This window comes from Mustela nivalis (genome assembly GCF_964662115.1).
Source record: "Mustela nivalis genome assembly, chromosome: 1".
NCBI classification, from domain to species: Eukaryota; Metazoa; Chordata; class Mammalia; order Carnivora; family Mustelidae; genus Mustela; species Mustela nivalis.
The window spans coordinates 186,712,234-186,728,318 of NC_139020.1; the positions used below are offsets into that span (position 1 = coordinate 186,712,234).

A 16,085-nucleotide genomic window follows, 5' to 3' on the forward strand; every position below is an offset into this window, starting at 1 on the left:
ATGTCCACAATAGCCAAACTATGGAAAGAACCTAGATGTCCACCAACAGTTGAATGGACAAAGAAGATGCAGGGTATATAGACAATGGAATACTATGCAGCCATCAAAAGAAATGAAATCTTGCCATTTGCAATGACCTGGATGGAACTAAAATGTACTATGCTGAGCGAAATAAGTCAATCAGAGAAAGATAACTATCCTATGATCTCTCCGATAGAAGGAATCTGAGAAGCAGTGTGGGGGGTCGTGGCAAGTATAGAGGGAAAAAATGAAACAAGATGGGACTGGGAGGGAAACAAACCATAAGAGGTTCTTAATCTCACAAAACAAACTGAGGGTTGCTGGGGGTGGGGGGATAGGGATAGAGTGGCTGGGTGATGGACATTGAGGAGGGTATGTACTATGGTGAGTGCTGTGAATTGTGAAAGCCTGATGATTCACAAGCCTGTACCCCTGGGGCAAATAATACATTTAAAAAAAAGATCCACTCTGCTGGTCTCTTGGGTGTCAGGAAGTCAAGGACTTATTTGTCTTCTTCACTATGAAGTTCCCGAGTGCTTATCAAAATGCATGGTTCTCAAGGATTACAGAGGCAGGCACTGGTCTGGGATGGGGTGAGACCAGGGCAGAGGACAGGAAACTGGCAACTTCATAAAATTTTATGTATAGGCATTAGAGAACCTTCTAGCGAACGAATCTGCAGAGAAATGCAGCACATAACTCTCAGGGCTCCTGCCTTAGCTCATGAATGAAACTGATAATCTCAATCTAAAATTCCCAAAGGCACGCCTTTTAACTCTGCTACAGTAATTGCTCATGTACATATTAACAGCTCTCAAAAACCTGGACCTCATTGACTAATTGGAACAATCTGTCTTGATATGTAGATGTAATGGTTGTTAATATAAGAGCTACCCTCTGGAAGAACAGACCTTAAAAAGATCATTTTTGTGAGCTGCACGACTAACCCTCAGCCTCACAGCATTAGGCAACAGGATGAATGGGTTTATTTGGGAGTAACTAATTTATTTGGGTCTTTCACGCCCTTAATACGAGAGGTAGTTTTAGGGGAGGATTTGCTTCCTTAAATGTCCTTTTCATGAATGAATTACAGGTTTTTCTTCACGGGATTTAGAGCTCCTTACCCTTTAAAGCCACTGAGACAAGATGAGGATACACTACGAGAATGCTGGTTCCTTAATACGTATCACTGCTGACTCTTTTATAAGACTGTATCCATCAACAGCAAAGACTCAGCAGTGAACAAGACAGACAGGGCCCCCTCCCCTCCAGGAGCTGACATGCCATGCGGGGGGGGGGGGTAGGGGTGAGGGAGGCAAGTTAATAAACAAGTAAACAAATCAATAAGTAATTTCAAAAAGTGATGGGTGCTACGAAGAAAATGAAGCTGGGTAATAGGAAACAAAGCAACTGAGTTAAGAGGAGAGAGCATGGGATGTCACCATGGGTAGGATTTAGAAAGGAATGAGCCACAAGAAGAGATAATAGGGGAGAGAACATTCTAGACCCACTGAAAACGAGGTCGGGAGAAAGGGGTGGGAGGAGTAGGAGCAACATCTGGTAAGGCCTTGTAGGGTACAGTGGGATCTTTGGATTTATTCAACATGTGACTGGAAACCACTGGGAGATTTTTTAAAAACATAATGCGATTCAAGTGCTTTGAAGAACGCTGGTTACTAGATAAGGACTGGGTGGTGGGGCCAAGAGAGAGCTCTCTGGAATCTGTAGCAATGGTCAAAGGGGGACACGGTGAAAACTGTAGCAAAGAACCAGGGTGAAAACTGTAGCAAAGAAAATAAATAGATGGACTGAGGATGTGTTTCCCAATTTAAGTAGAGGATGTGGACACAATACCAGCAGTTAAGACTGAGCGAGCTCTTAGCCTGTGCCCAGTCCTGCGTGAAGCACTTACATCTATTAACTCCAAGCAAGACTTTAAAAAGGGGCTTTGTTTTATTACTTTGTGTTTCATCAGTTCACTATGGGACATTCTTCTTCTTCTTCTTCTTTTTTCTTTTTTTTTAAAGACTGATTTATTTTAGAGGTGGGGAGGGGCAGAAGGAGAGAATCCTGAAGCATACTCCCACCTAAGCATGGAGCCCAATGCAGGGCTCCATCCCAGGACCCCTGATACCATGACCTGAGCCAAAACCAGGAATCAGACTCTCAACCCACTGAGTCACCCAACTGCCCTCACATTCTTTTTTGGTGTACAAGAGATAGCATGTAATCAGAACTGGTCTATAATCCACAACACTAAAAAATTTGGGTTATTACATAATCAACAATTTAAAAGATTTTTTTTAAAGATTTTATTTATTTATTTGACAGAGAGAGAGAGAGAGAGATCACAAGTAGGCAGAAAGCTGTTTTTATTTTATTTTTAATTTTTAAAAAGATTTTTTAAAAGATTTTATTTTATTATTTATTTATTTATTATTTATTTATTTGACACACAGAGAGAAATCTCAAGTAGGCAGAGAAGCAGGCAGAGAGAAAGGGAAGCAGGCTCCCCGCTGAGCAGAGCCTGATGCAGGACTCGATCCCATGACCCTGAGATCATGACTTGAGCCGAAGGCAGAGGCTTAACCCACTGAGCCACCCAGGCGTCCCAACAATTTAAAAGAATTTTTTAAAAATGAAATGAAATGCTATAAAATATTACAGACTGGTCAACGTTCCATGATTTTTTTATCCTAAAATTGCCTTTTTTTTTTTTTCAACAGGAAATACAAACTTTATCACTAGGGAAAAGCATCCCTGTCTTATCTCTCTTGCTTAGCATGTCCTTCCCTAAAAATAATCTGAATTTGACCTCTTCTCCATATATATCCATCTCTAGCACAGACCACCATCACCCCTCTTGAAATATCATAATCACCTTCTGAATTCAGTGTCTGCAGGTGTTTGCTATGGTCAAGTGCAGCCAGAAGGATCCTTCTAAAACGTAAGGCAGGTAATGTCCACTATCTGCTAAGGACATTCCAAGGGCTTTCCACCTCACTTGGAATAAAAGTCACAGAGCTGTCCATGGTCCCCCATGACTCATATCATCCGGACCACTGTTTTGCTGACTGCACTATCACTCTACCCTTTGGTTGTTTGAACCTGCAGAGCATGCTTCTGCCTCAGGGCCTTAGCACCTACTGAAATAAAAGCTGCTGAGGCCAGGGTATTCTTTGGCCTACACAGAGAAGGCTCTATTCATCAACTGAATGAATGCTGTTGATAATTTAGAAATGAATGAAGAGTGTAAGAATGTAATTTAAACATTATATATAACATCAAGGTACGGAAAAGAGCTCCCCACTGAACTATGTGGATGCAGGAAATTCTCCTTATCAATAGCCTCTCAGGAAATTACAATTAAAATAAAACAAAATAAAATAAACTCCATGGTCAAGTGAGTTTGGGAGATTCCTGTTACATGCAAATTGAACAAGTTCCCTTGCTGGAGTTTTTGTTAATAATTTTACTATGCTAACCCATGATCAAGCTCCAAGAGAAAGGTATAGTAGGCAGCATTTCCTAAATATATCTGACACATACTTTTTGTACAGAGCATTTAGACTAACTAATGCAGTCCTGAAAATGTACCAGGGCTGCTATATGGTTCTGATGTTTACTCCACAATTACCCTGCTGATAAATAAATATGAATAAATAAAGTGATCAGAGGTAGAGTCAGAGACTTGAGCAAATTTAAAGGCAGAAACAGGCTGAGAAGTGGCAGGAAGTAGCAGGATGAGTTTTCTTTCACCCCTGGCCTTCTTTGATCAGGGACCAGTGGACACCGAGGCATACAGTAAGAAGATTCCGTGAAATACTGAACTTTATAAATGCAGTAAAGGTTTTAATAGGGAGATTCAGAAATCAAAGCTCTACCTAGTAAGAGGTGGGATTTAGGAGTCATTTCACTATTAACCCAAATATCTCTAAAGCCTGAGTTTTAAAGCCCTGTATTCTAAGAAATCCTCAAACATTCAAGAGATGAAATTTTTAATTTTAAGTAAAATAAGGTTTTGGTGAATTTGCCCAGCTGGTCTCCCTATGTCATAGTAAATGTACCCAAAGCTATATCTCCGCTCAACACAGTGCCAGGCCTTACAACCAGGAAGGGAAGCTTCAGGAAGTTTCCTCTCCTTTCTATTAAAGGGTGGGGTTGGGCGGGGAAATCTATGAAATTCTATGCTGGGGATTCAAAGGGGAAATAGACTTTCTTTCAATCCTGTCTTCTTTCTGTTCCTTATAAATCTTCCTCACTGTTCTTTCTGAGTGTCAGTGGCATTAAAGAACTTGATAAAGGCTTTAGATTTAAGATGGCTTGAAACCTTCCTGCTCAAATTTTGATAGGACAGGGGAAAAACAAAACAAGTGCAGGGGTGGGGGTGTGGAGGGGTGTCTCTGAGCCTTATGTCCATAAACCCTCCTGACCCTGAATTTACAATCTATCTGATCTAGCCGCCGGAGGTCTCTACCATTGGTGCACAAAGGTCTCCCTGAGTGGGTTTTATTTGAGTTCTTCAGCTTGGAAAATAGATTCTGAGAAAAACAGTGTCCAAAGTCCTGGGAACAAATGGTCTTTAAATAAATAAATGAATGAATGAATGAATGAATGAATAAACAAACAAGCAAATAAATGGGAAACTACTGAAAGCTTACTCAGAAAAAAAATGCTGGCATCACATCTAGGTGAAGACTTGCGCCAACCAGGTCAGATCACAATGCAAAGCTAATAGTATCTATTGTTTGGTTGGGGGAAGAAAAACATACGTGAAAATTACTACAGATTCGGCATAAAAAGTCCTCCTAGAGAATTTTTGTCAGTCCTTTGGCTAGTTTATCATCTAAAGTCCATGAGTGGCCTGGAGCCCTCACATCTGCATGTTTCAGGTATGGTGTGTGGCACTGAGCATTTGAAAATTGGCAAGTCTAAATTAAGATGTGCTGTTAGTGTGTAACACACACCAGACTGCAAAGATAGTACAAAAGAAGGAGTGCAAAAAAATTAAAAAAAAAAAAAAAAAAGGAATGAAAATAGCTCAGAAATAATTGTTTATTTGATTATGTGTTGAAACAGTAATATTTTGATGTATTAGGGCAACAAAAATAGATTGTTAAAATCAACTGAAATTTAATTGATTTTGTAACAATTATATACCACAAATTGTATAAAATAGAATGAATTATTCAACTCAAGCAAAATCACTTGTTTCTTTTTACCTCTTTTTTTTTTTAAGATTTTAATTATTTATTTATTTTTGCATACATATCTGCATGAGAGAGCAAGAGAGAGAGAAAATGAGAGCACACACAGGTGCATGAGTGTGACAGGGGACAGAGGGAGAAGCCCACTCCTCACTGAGCAGGAAGCCCAACACGGGACTCGATCCCAGGATCCTGTGATCATGACTTGAGCCAAAGGCGGACACCCAACCAACTGAGACACCCACGCACCCTCTTTTTACCTCTTTTAATGTGGCTGCCAAAAATTTAAAAGTACAACGAATGGCTCGATTATATTTTCTCTCAGTGTTGTTCTACGTGATTAAAAATAGACAGAAGTGGCAGATCCAGACAAAATGTGTAGAGTTTCCTACCATATCTCTAGGCAAAGAGCTGACAGCATTTCCAGTTCCCCTCACCTCTCCTCACTGTATGTTTTACTACTGGTTCAGCTACTTTGAACATACGAAGTCCTTTGATCCTTTTCCCACCGTCCCTGTTATCCAATAAATAGCAGTTACAATTCCAGCAAAATTATTTCTACTGCATCAGTGATTCTAAAAACAACCTAAGGCAATGACAAGGAAAAACTAGGAAATGACTTATCCAATTAAAAAGAAAGCTGGTTAAGATCTGGTAGACACTGAAGCCTAAATTCTGAAGTCCTGACCGTGAACCTCAGCCAAGCCACTTACCTTCCCAGAAGCTCAGCTGTCCCATACTTAGGGTACCACTCTCATAAGGCAGGTGAGAAAATTAAATGAGGTAACATCTAGAACATTCCTGACTCAGGCAATGCTTATTAAATGGTGTCTACAGCATCATCATCACAATCTCAACCACCAGCACCACCTTCAACACCGTTACCATCACCTCTCTGCCTTCTTTTTGGTTGTCTGAGGGTTCCCCTGGGGTCATCAAGTTTTTAGACCAAAATAATCTCCAATTTAACTGGGTTTTCTTTTCACACCGTCATCTGCTTTTCTGTGATTCTCAGTATAATCCAATCCAGTATCAGCACACCACATGTCAGCAATACACCATCAAAACAGCCCCGAGCCAAGTTCACATCTAAGGAAGACTTTGTGTGATGGGTGCTGTGGGACATTATGGCGGCCAGGGGCCAAGGCTGTTTCTGCCTTGCCAAATCAGTTCCCTGGCTTCGTACAATGAGGCATTACTTCACCACTAAGCTTACGCTAAGTATTAGGGCCCCTTCATATGTTCCCCTTAATTAACCCAGGACATACACATAAAAGATCAGCCAGATGGAAAACAAGTATTTCACTAGCAAAGGATGAAACATTCTGCTCTAAAATGGGATCTTTATTTCAGTAAAGTCATTGATTATATTTCAGACAATTCCGTCACTATTTAATGGAAGTCACTACAAAGAAAAACACGACCGGCCCCACCACAAAGCAGCAAACACCAGATAACCAGGGACAGCGTCCTTGACACTTCCTGTGTTCATTAGGAGCAAGGACAAGGGAAACAGGCAGTACCTTTAGCATAACCACAAAGGACTCTCCAGGAACAAAGCAATTTTTCAGAGAAACTGCAATAATTCCAGGAATTTCAGTCAAGTAGAAGGCAGGGTGAAAGAAACAGCATGAGTGGCAAAACTTATTTTTAATAGAAAACATCTCAATCTTCCTTTTTTTATTTTTGTAGTTTTATTTATTTAGATGATCTCTACACCCAATGTGGGGTTCAAACTCACAACTCTGAGATCAAGAGTCAGATGTTCTGCTGACTGAACCAGCCAGGTGCCCCTCAACTTCCCTTAATGACAGCTCTCTCTAATGACAGACAAAGCGAGACACTATTGAGTTTATAACGACAACTGCTTTGTGAACAAGGCGAGTTAGTTTTATAATTTTCAAGATAAGTGAAATCAAAATCATCACTGGTGTCTTCTGGAAACATTTATTTGAACGGGATATCATTCTTTTTTTTTTTTTTTTTTAAGATTATTTTAGAGAGACAGAGAAAGAAAGAGAGAGAGAGAATGAACAGGATGGGCAGAGGGAGAGGGAGAGAGAATGCTAAGCAGACTTTGTGCCAAGAATGGAGCCCCATGTGGGGCTTGATCTCACAACCCCAAGATCATGACCAGAGCCAGAACCAAGAGTCAAAAGCTTAACTGACTGCATCACTCAGACATCCCTCCATTTCTTACAAGGAATATGGACAGAATAGAGGACAGCAGAAAGTTATAAATCTCCTTTCCAAAAGAGCGATACTGCCAACTTAAACTGAGAGGGGAGTGGGACACTGGGCTTATACCAGTCTGGGAAAAAACGGAGTTAAATAAAGGTAAACAGATTTCCTTAATGGAAAACAAGCCTTTAAAATTGGCCATTATATAAAATACACCTTCAGGAAGGTGTTTTGTATCTAAATTTATTTCCAGTAAAAAAGGATGACTCCATAAAGGAGTGCCAGCCAACCTGAACATTCAGTCCGTGCCCCAGAATACCAGGCTACGGAAGTCAGGGGTCGCTATGGGAGCTCAGCCTCTGGTAGACTGGCCCACATCTGAGTTGCGTCATAGCCCTCCATGCTTGCACAAGAGTGGAGAGCGACAAGGCAGATGCAAATCACTGGGAACATAATCTAGGGGCCCAGTAGAAATATACGTGTCTAAGCGGAGCGTAATAAATAGAAACACTCAAAGAACCAAGATCCATTTCACAAAATGAAAGGTGTTAACATTAGCCTGACTCTAGGCAAAAAGATGGGAGCTAGGCGGACAGGAGGGAGGACAGGAGCCGGTCAAAGTAACAGGCCCAAAGATGTGAATACTGAAGACAACTGCAGGCTTAAGCAGAATGTTAAAATGAGGAAGAATCACAGACCAAGGTCAGCCTAAAACTAGTATATGCTTACCCTCCCCCGAACAAAAATTAACTCTAAGAAGGCCGTACACTTACCACCGGATAGTTCCTGCACCTGCTGGACCCACTGGGGAGACAAATAATCCAGTGTGTTTGTGTCACGGTTGCAACTATCCCATGTTCTTAGGAACCTAAATCAGGGGAGCCATGCTACGGATCCAGTTTTTACAACACAGATCCATAAATTCTTCATCAGTGATGATGAAATCTCAAAAGCTTCTAAGACCAAAGGTGATTTGTTATTATTGTTATTTATGAATTGAGGGCAAAAACTAATTTGGTGGCAAAACCTGATGGGAAGCCATTTAGAATACCAAGATTCCCCACTTAGCATGAATACTCATCTGTGTGTTGCAGGATTACTGATGCGTCCAAGGAGTAGAGTGCCAGACCCCACTATGTGTCCGCAGTAATACGTACAGCATATGCACTGTAATACCTTTCCAGAAAAAATACTGAATTCTGAAACTTCTGGCCTCATGAGTTTCAGCTAAGGTACTGCAGTCTTGTACCATATGGTAATGTGTACATGGTGTATTATTAGGAAAAATGCCTTTGCTCCTTTTCACTTGCTAGGATGCTCTAAGCAGAGCTGAAATGAACCAGCTGTGAGTTTCACTGGAAAGGGCACACACAATCAGTTTGGATCATTTAAGCTTATTGAAGACTTTAACTCATAAAGTAGCAATAAGTCTAATCAACAACTCCTGCAATCTCTTATTGTAATAAACAGGATTTTAATTACCTCAGACAACAAGTATGCAATGAACCTCCACTTTAATGGAGCGATCAGAGGTTTCATCCAGAGATTTCTCTTTGCATTAACTCCAGCTTCAGTTAGTAGTGAAAACACCGCATGATTCAATCCTATTAGTGTTACACAAACCTTTGTTTAGGTTACTAATCAGAACAGGGAGTGAGCAGGGGCAGAGAGAAAACTTAGGATACAGTAGAAGCTGCCATACACAACTGTGGTCATAGAGGTAATACAAAATCAAATGGCCATGGAAGAACGGGAACAGGACCTACCACTGTTTTAATCACTGGCATGTTCTGAACCTTTTCACTTTATGGTTACTTAATTATATCTAAAAAACCCCTTTTGCCATGTAAAGCAATACATATATTCACAGGATTCAGGGATGGGTGAGTGGACATTTTGAAGGGCCACTATCCTGCCTATCAAAACCCCCAATGATCCTTCACTCCTTCAACTTACCAAGTATCTCCTGCCTCAGGGCCTTTGCATGCCCCTGTTCTATGAGCAGGATCCAACTCATGTCTTCCATATTAATAAATATCACTTAATAAATACAGCTTAATAAATGCCTGTTTATAAGTCTTCCACATCTCATGACAAAACACCCTTCTTCAGAGACCATATCACAACTGATATAACACAACTGTATGTGACTGCTTGCCCAATTTCTGTTTCGTTACCAGAGTGCAAATACCTTAAAGGTACTGCCTTTCTGGTTCACTTTTATAACCCAGAGCCTACATGACAGTAGTTATTTAAGAAACATTTGTTGCTCGGCTAGAACTAAAGCCGCATGATAGGACGGGAGGGCATCTGAGGATCCAAATTGGGTCTACATGCCTAGGCATGGCATTGCAATTCGATTCTGAGTGTTTCCTAACTTAAATTGAGCTGTAAAGAAAGCCACTTTTGAAGGGCTCTTATTTTTCTATTAGATGGGATGTTTTTAAGTGTACAAACTCTAAGAACAAGTCCAGGATCCCAGCCAGGAAAATGTGGGGAGGTCAAATCTCTGGATGTGTATGAAGTTGTTATAGGTGACCTCAGAGGAATTCCCAGGAAGCAGCAAAACTGACCACGTTGGGCTTGTTGCCACTGACCCTTGGGGAGCAGGACCACATTCTTGCAGGGCTATGCTTACAATTCAGCTTGTAGAGCTGGAGCACTGAGGCGTACCATACCCAAGGTCATGACTTAACCTCAAGTGGAAGCTCAAGGAACCAGGACTAGCAATGTTCTCACCTATCAGGCCAGGTACATTTCCTCTCTGAAATCCATAAGAAGATGGGACAACCTCTCAAGCAGGGAGATCCAAGGATTCAAACATCCTCAAAGTCATGCCACACAGGTAAAGGAAGGCTCGATTCCAACGAAACATACATGTTCTCTGCTCCAAAGTCTCACAGCAGTGACATTTTGGGTAGGATAATTCTTTGTCTGGGGGCTGCCTTATGAACTGGAGGTTTATTCACATCCCTGGAGGTTTAACTGCATCTCTACTCACTAGATTCTAGGAGCATACCACTGCCCCCTACGAGTGACAACCAAACATGGCCCCTGAAAATGAATCATGTCCCTATGGGTGGAGCACACGGTCTCTAGTTGAGAACCAGTGCTGTGCTTTGCCAATCTCAGTGCAATCTTCAACCATGACTCTTCTCTGACTCTGTACACAAGACAGAAAAGAAGTGTCCCCAATGCTGATAAATGACCCCATGATATATAACAATTTTTTTACTTTCATTCTTTAAAAAGGTTTATTTTATTTTTTATACAGAGAGAGACTGAGAGATAGTGAGCGTGAGGGTAGTGGGAGAAGGCAGATAAAGAATCTCAAGCAGACTCTGTGTTCAGCATGGAGCCTGACTCAGGGCTCGATCCCATGACCCTGAGATCATAACCTGGGCCCAAATCAAGAGTCAGAGGTTCGATTGACTGAACCACCCAGGCGACCCTTTTTACGTTCATTTTAATTTCTTAGAAAGCAACATAGTTATACAGAATGAAATAAACCAAGTCTGAGATGTTCAAACTCTAAGACCACCAGGGAGAGTTCCTGTTGATAAAGAGCTCCAATAAAGCAAGTGAACACAAAATATTACAGACATGTTTTGGGCAAAAGTGAGCAACTTTTCCTTGCATATTTTAAAGTTAAATTTGATCCCGTTACCTTTGGTCTCTGAAATTCCAAGTTCCTCAAATACACCCAGTAAGTAATTTAACATGTTTATCACATTAAAAAAAAAAAAAAAAGTTACAAACCAGATGGGCCTCGATGAGGAATCCAATTAATACAAGCAGCCTTACCATCTGACATTACTTAAAAGAAATAAATTCAAACAACTTGGCAGAACAATAAGTCTGTGCATTATAGCTGCCATTTTGAAATAGCTTCTGAATTTCAGGGCACTCTTTGAGTAAAAGAAAACTGAAATATTCACTTAAGGTAGTAACTTTTTAAAAGAATATGCATCTAGTCTATGCATTTTTCTAAATATGAATGGAATAAGAGAAGGAGACAGGCCCTTCACCACATTAAGGGATATAATTAAGAATGATGCATAAGTTCCCAGGTCCCATCTCTAGAGCTCTTCGTATTTACCAAGGCAACTGCCAAAACAAGTTTTCAATCTTTCAAAGCACAGGTCTTTTGTTTGGACAACACTAGATGAACAAATAGCAGCCTGATTCTGAGATAAAGAGGCTTTTGAGAAAAACTAGCTGGACGCCAACTGTCCCTTCAACTCGCACTGCCAATGGGAACTGGTCAGAAAGAACTGAGGGAAACCTGAAACTTTTAGAAAGATGATATAATTTTGCTTCTAGGAATCAAGTTTTCTAAGTACCAATAAAGCTAAGATTTCTAAGAAGTGATTCATTTAGTACAAAAGGAGGATGAGAGCCCATTAGCAAAAACCCTTCTCAGGAGACCTTTAACTAGTGTAACGAGTACAAGAAGTCCCACAGACAGAAGAATCTTAATACTGGGAAAATGTCAGTTGAAGGAGAAAAAAATGTGAAGCATTTTCTCAGAATAGTTATCTCAGCTTTCTCCATCAATCACAAATAAGAAACAAATTTATACATGAGTAAAGGCATCTCTAGACAAAGAAATACTACTGATTTTCTCATCTTGTGAGGATTTTTCACTTATGCTTCAAGGATGCCTAAATGGTCCAAAATAGGCTTGAGAAACTAGGGTGAATGACGAAGCCCTATAAACTACGTGCAAATCTGTATGTACATCCGTGTATTTTCCCTATATGGAGGGGATCTCAAGTATTCCTCAGATAATCAAAGTAGGTCATGACTTACTAGAAGTTATAACACACTAAGAGTTGCTGTTCCATATTTGAGTCCAATCATACACTTGAAGGAACATCCATTTAGTTCTTCCTCAAATGTGTAAAGCTCACCACATAAAAGAACCAAACCTAACAAATTCATGTGCACCAACAAAGAATATCCCCATTCTGATGATGGTAAAAGGTAAAAAGGTTAGCAATGGAAAAGGTGCACCGCCCCAACCAACACTAATGAAGGAATCTGGAGTCTTGCTCTCTCCCTCCCAACCTCACCAAAAAGATACAAACCGTCTCTTGTACCCACACCTTTCTTCTGTCTAGCAGCAAGGATATTTGAGAAAACTGACACAGGAAAGGCAAAATGTCACCATTGATCCCAGCAATGTTAACTGAGAGTCATACCACCAATGGCCACAGCCTCTTTCTCGACAGCTGCAGGGAGCAAACAAACCTTACAACAGCTTCCCCACCGAGAGAAGCTTCTGAGATGCCTCTTCATGTATCAACTAACTTTTCTCTTTTCTAAAGGGCGAAAACAGTAACCTGAGTTTCATTCAGAATTTCACCTTTAAAAAGTGGGACTTCTGAAAAACAGAGTAAAGAAATTGTGCCAGATGAAACAAATGGCTGAAAATCCTTGGCCAGGGGTGAGTCCACTCAAAACCACAAGGCTGCTGACTTCCCCACGCTTCTCCAGTCAAACAAAGGTAAGAAGCTTGAGGAGGAATGTACACCTGTCACACTGTATATAAACAGTTTCCAGAGACAAAGGTATGGACACTATAAGTTTCATTCACAAAGTCACTGGGGGTAAAGACAAAGCATCTGACTAATATGAGGACCCAAAGTAAGGCTACACTTGACATCTCGATGCCTTCTCACCTCGACAGGAAAGCGCCTCCCGTTGATGCTGTGTTCTGAGCCCGCAGAGCCATTGCTGTGTCCCCAGTGAAATTCCACCTTCTCGGCTTTGAATCTGCCAGGCAGGCCAGCACCACTTACAAAATAGTCGTCCTTCAGAAGGATGGCAACTGCAAAAATATGGAAGGGAAGGGGAACAAAGTGAATCTCAAAAAAAAAAAACTTGAATGACTTCCTCCGCTGCTTCCAGTAAAGTTCAGATTATATGATGTGAATTATTTCCTCACGTTCCTGTTGGAAAAACAAGTCAAAAACACTAGTTTGAATAAATTAGCACAATCTAGCTGTAGAATGTTCTCAAGCTCTGGTTCACTCTAAATCATGAAAACTCCCAGGGAATGATCTCAGAATTTCTTATCCATTTCACAGATGGGGGGAAAAAAAGGAAGAAGAAGAAGGAAAAAAAAAAATGGAGACAGTCACAGAGTAAGATGCTCTGAATCAGGGTCTCCTTAGTCCGCTCAATGACCAAAACTCCCTGGAGAGGGAGAATTTTTCTTTTTGTAAGCACTGACTCCTGGGGCTACCCCTGGGTTCTCTGGAATGAGGTGGGAAAAACATATGATAAGCCAGATGTGAGAGGCAGGTTTCTTTGATTAGAAAGCTTAGACAAAGATATCAGGAAATAAAATTTGCAGGTTCTTTCCATTTTAAGGCAGTATCAGTGGACATATGGCAAAGGTGGGGGTTGCATTCATGGTATTTGAAAACAGTGGTACTGAATACCCTGAAATTTTGAAATATTGAATATCATGAAAACATGGTATTGAAAACAGTGCCCAGGAAAATGCTAGCAAAATTTTATACATTAAATCATTCAAATAACTGCAGATAACTAGATTTAATGTAATGTTTTTTTAAAAAAAAATTATTTCACATGTAGGAAAATTTTACTTAACCCATCCAAAAGAACACCTGAGAATTCCAAAACATAGGGAACCTTCGTCAATTTAAACCCTAACTCTCAAAAGTATCCTCCTCCTAAAACACAGGAAAGAGAAATTGAGAATAAATATCTTGGATTTATACTGGCATAACAATTATTTTCCCAAAAGGAATGTAGTATCCAGATGCATTAAGAAACAGATTTTCTTTTAGAAGTGAGACACTCCCTTTGTTTGTTTGTTTTCTAAAGTGAATTCATGCATTCATTCAACAAACACTCACTGGCTGCTAAATATGGGTAAGATGTCAACCAATATACTTCATGGTTTGTGATCAACAGCCAAATTTGTAAACCACAGAAAAGCTTTTGTATCATCACTGTTTCTTCTTCCTAAAGAGATCCCAGTTCGAGCTTTAGCGAGAAATCCTGCATGAAAATTAGGTCTCCGTAAAAGATTGGGACGAGGCTAATGACCCATCTCTAAAACAGTGCAATTAGTTTCAGTACTCCTCTATATAAAGGAAGCATTAAAAGCAAGTAAAGGAACCCTGCTCGTATAAATCCCTTTTTATTGCATTCAAAAGACAGTTTTTCTCCAATTTCTGAAAAAATATACAGTGAATGTTCAATTAGTGGGACAGCAAATTAAGAGATGAAATAAAGTCAAAGCAAGTGTTTCTTGCGCAGATTAAACACGCGATGGCTGTTTTACCTGTGCTGTGTGCTAGGCACATTTAATAGGGGTTGGCAAATGTTCTCAAGGGCAAGATTGTCTCTGAGGGCCCTGAGATCCCAGTTGCAACAACCCAACCTAGTCCTTGTAGCACAGAGGCAGCCAAGCACAACATGTAAATGACTGTTCCAATAAAACTTTATCCAAACTAAAATATGGATATAGTTTTCATGTGTCATGGAATCTCATTCTTCCTTTGATTTTTTTTTTTTTCCACCATTAAGAATGCAGAAACAAGCAGGGGTTGTCATTTGGAGATCCCTAAAACACAGTATGCTATTTTATAAGATAAAACACAGTAAACCAATCACATGCCGTTAGTTCTAAAGCCAAAATACCTATGAATTAGGTCAGTAGTGTCTTAGATACTTTTGATTACTCTCATCCTGTTATAAATTCTATATGTAACATTTTGCATCCAAAGGATGAAGGCAAAGCATTTTGAGTGCATCTGTTACAATATACCCAGGGACTCAGCAGCTCTTATAAATATTTGATTTTACCTAAATCATTTATGTCTCTGTCAGGGGTCATTTTACTTGTTTTATATGAATAATTAAAAGCATAATTAGGGAACTGTACAATCTGAAACATTAATCTCATTTTTCATTTTACTGTTTTCCTCACTAGAGCACACAGCACGCTCCATGTTCCCACTCCCCCCACTCAATGCAACTTCTATTTTTGTTTACCTATAAAACTGCGAAGGGAGAACTTTCTCCCCTATCACGTAACCATTTTCTGATAACCACTGAGGACACAGAGCTGTTTGAAAACAAAATCAAGATACTTCCTACAGAACACAGAATATATTAAGAGCTCAGGAGATGGACAGACCTGGGTCAGAATCCAGTTCTGTTTACTTTAGAGCAGATGACCTTGGGCCAAGTTACCTGGCTTCTTTGTGCCTCAGTCTCCACCACTGTTCCCATGGCACTAAAAGGGTCAATGGGGCAAGGCTGTTTTGATGCCTGAAGGAAATCACACAGGGAAAGGCCTTAACCAACCAGCCAGAAAGCCAACAAGTACACATTCAGTAGAGATTCCTGTCAGACTCCTCTGTGGAGGTATGGACAGAGTTCACGTGCCACAAAGAGAGGGGCCCACAAAGGTGTGACTCTCCTTTTTCAGATCAAGTTCCATTAAAAAAAAAAAAGGGGGGGTTTTATTTATTTATCTGAGAGAGAGAGAGCATGCACAAGCAGGGGGAGGGGTTGGGGGAGGACAGAGGGAGGAGCAGATTCCCGCCAAGTAGGAAACCTAACAGACTTGGGGCTCTATCCCAGGACCCTGAGATCATGATCCGAGCTGAAGGCAGACGCTTAACTGACTGA

At 40.4% G+C, this 16,085-nt stretch overlaps 1 protein-coding gene across 6 annotated transcripts in view; it reads right to left on the reverse strand.

Annotated features, from left to right (window-relative positions):
* Positions 1–16,085, reverse strand: part of PTPRG (protein tyrosine phosphatase receptor type G) — a gene marked incomplete at its 5' end in the record, with an annotated part of 700,341 nt that overhangs the window by 267,051 nt on the left and 417,205 nt on the right. For all 6 annotated transcript variants that reach the window (XM_082727351.1, XM_082727352.1, XM_082727350.1 and 3 more), the window contains one exon: positions 13,094–13,242. In XM_082727351.1, coding sequence (XP_082583477.1) covers positions 13,094–13,242 — 149 coding nt within the window. The remainder of the gene's footprint in view (positions 1–13,093; positions 13,243–16,085) is intronic.